The following is a 2344-nucleotide window of genomic DNA, read 5'->3' as shown; positions in this document are numbered from 1 at the left end:
TCAGTGGGTTAAGCCGCTGCCTTCGACTCGGGTCATGATCTCAGGGTCCTGGGATCGAGTCCCACATCGGGCTCTCTGCTCAGCGGGGAGCCTGCTTCCTCCTCTCTCTCTCTCTCAGCCTGCCTCTCTGCCTACTTGTGATCTCTCTGTCAAATAAATAAATAAAATCTTTAAAAAAAAAAAAAAAGATTGAAATAAAAATACAAATGGTTAGGGCACGTAAAAAGAGTTCTATCTCTGGCTTTTGCTACTCATTTGGACAGTAGGTTCGTATGTCACCGAGGGAAGAAAACAGCCTGTAAAGCTCAGTGAATTCCTGCACAGCTTCACAAGCTCAGAGAGACCACAAGAAGTTTAGTGAAACAAACGTTTTTTCTTTCTTTTCTTTAAAGACCTGGACTAGATGGAGGGTTCTAGGAGCAACACTGGTATCTGTGGGGGAGGAAACCACCACCATATTTCTCAGTTACTCTCTGGGCCTCCTCTCACATGAATCTCCACTGCTCGAAGCACATGCTGAGCAAAACTGAAATACAGATTAGTGTGTGGGCAGAGACAGAGTTAAAACTGACAGAAGCCTGTCGACTTCTGGGCCTGGCCACTGGTAGTGACCAGGGTCTCACCTCCTGTTCCACCTTCTGCTTGGCCTCCAACAGCCTCCGCTGCTCTTCCTGAGCCCGCCTTTCTAGCATTTCTTCATGGAAAGACTTGGGAGGGGGCTTGTTATGCTCGCTGAGAAATGACTGCACGTGGTCGGCCAGTTCAAATATCATCACCTAAACATACAGAGGAAAGTCAACCACAACTGGTCAAGTAATGGGAAGACAGGGCCCAAAGGAGACTTCAGGAAAGGATGCAGGCAGTCAGAGGCCCACTTACAACAGTGATACTCAACTTGGAAAGGACCTTTGCTGAATTCCATATCTGATGCAATCACAGCAGGAAAAAGCTTTTATAAGACTTACCCCATTGTGCTGCTATCAAGACAAATCACTACCTAGCTAAATAAAAAGCTTCCTTCTTCTTTTACAGTCCTATTCAACTTTACTGGCATCTTCTGTACCGTAAATCTGACAAACTATTTTTCTGGACAAGTATTTAGTGTACAAATAAATCTGATAAAATATTTAACACGGCATAAAAATAAAGTACTTTGCCAACTAGAAGACCCGTCTAAGAAATGATAGCAGAAGAATCATTGCCACAGTGAGAACTTTCATCGCTCCATACAGTGTACTGAAAACATTCTTTGGGGTACAGAGGCAAATACGTAAAGGCCTCACTAGCTCCCTGTGAGTAACAAGAGTAGAAGCTGATCAATAACTACTAAGCAAACATTCCATTTCCACCGAGGGAAGCATTCATGGACACCACCAGAAGGAAAAAATGCCCCCGTCTCAGACTTTGTTTATGGGAACACTAGAGCCACTTTCTCATACCTAGAGGAGTCATAAATCTTATCTGGGCTGGTAAACTCATAAAACAAAGGTTTCTGGGACCCTACACTGACTGCCCCAACCCCAGAGAGGTCAAGAGTGCCAAGCTCCTTCCTTCCACAGATGATGACCACCATTCTGAAATGTCTTTTTCCTCAATCACAATAAAGTAGTTTAAAAAGTCTTATTTCTAAAAGGACTTAAAAGAGGGTGATAATTAGTAATAAAGGTCACTATGCACAAGAATATGAAGTTCGTTCACATGGTGTTCATGCCACCTTTCTCTCAAAGAGTACATGCAAAGACACTACAGCTATTATTGGGGGAAGTTCGTATGTTTTTTAATTGTAGCAGAAGCTGTGCCAATCACTGGATGAACTTCACTTGACAGTTGACAAACACTAAGCCAGAGTCTACGAGGCCAAGTTCTTCAAAGAGCTCTTCTAAGAAAAGCTGGGGAGGGGCACCTGGGTGGCTCAGTGGGCTAAGCCTCTGCCTTCGGCTCAGGTCATGATCTCAGGGTCCTGGGACTGAGCCCCACATCAGCTCTCTGCTCAGCGGGGAGCCTGCTCCCCCCTGTCCTCCACCCCGCCTGCCTCTGCCTACCTGTGATCTCTGTGAAATAAATAAATGAAATCTTAAAAAAAAAAAAAAGAAAGAAAGAAAAGCTGGGGTAAGTAGGCAGTTCCTATTCTGTCGGAGAAACCACTTCTATACCAGAAAGGAGACAGGAGCCACACAGTGGAGGGTTCTTCTTTTGTCAATTGATTTAAATGACTAGCATTTTCGTACAAACACATCAGATACAATATGTGAGACTAGATGAAAGTAAGAACTACTTTCCAAACTGGCTCTTGTCCTTCTCTCCCTGTGTAGCTACCCAGCTGATTGTCCTGCTCCTCTCAGCA

At 44.4% G+C, this 2344-nt stretch overlaps 1 protein-coding gene across 5 annotated transcripts in view; it reads right to left on the bottom strand.

Annotated features, from left to right (window-relative positions):
• EIF2AK4 (eukaryotic translation initiation factor 2 alpha kinase 4) overlaps positions 1-2344 on the bottom strand; it is a 108685-nt gene that overhangs the window by 82141 nt on the left and 24200 nt on the right. For 2 of the 5 annotated variants that reach the window (XM_059372491.1, XM_059372493.1), the window contains exon 4: positions 624-776. The exons of 2 other annotated variants lie outside the window; for them this stretch is intronic. In XM_059372491.1, the coding sequence (XP_059228474.1) occupies positions 624-776 (153 nt within the window). Of the gene's footprint in view, positions 1-623; positions 777-2344 lie in introns of those variants that run through there. One more of the 5 variants, XM_059372495.1, reaches the window with a different exon arrangement.

Source organism: Mustela nigripes, chromosome 13 (assembly GCF_022355385.1).
Source record: "Mustela nigripes isolate SB6536 chromosome 13, MUSNIG.SB6536, whole genome shotgun sequence".
Lineage (NCBI taxonomy): Eukaryota > Metazoa > Chordata > Mammalia > Carnivora > Mustelidae > Mustela > Mustela nigripes.
The sequence above is the reverse complement of the archived record's forward strand: the minus strand, read 5'-3'. Positions and strand labels throughout refer to the sequence as shown.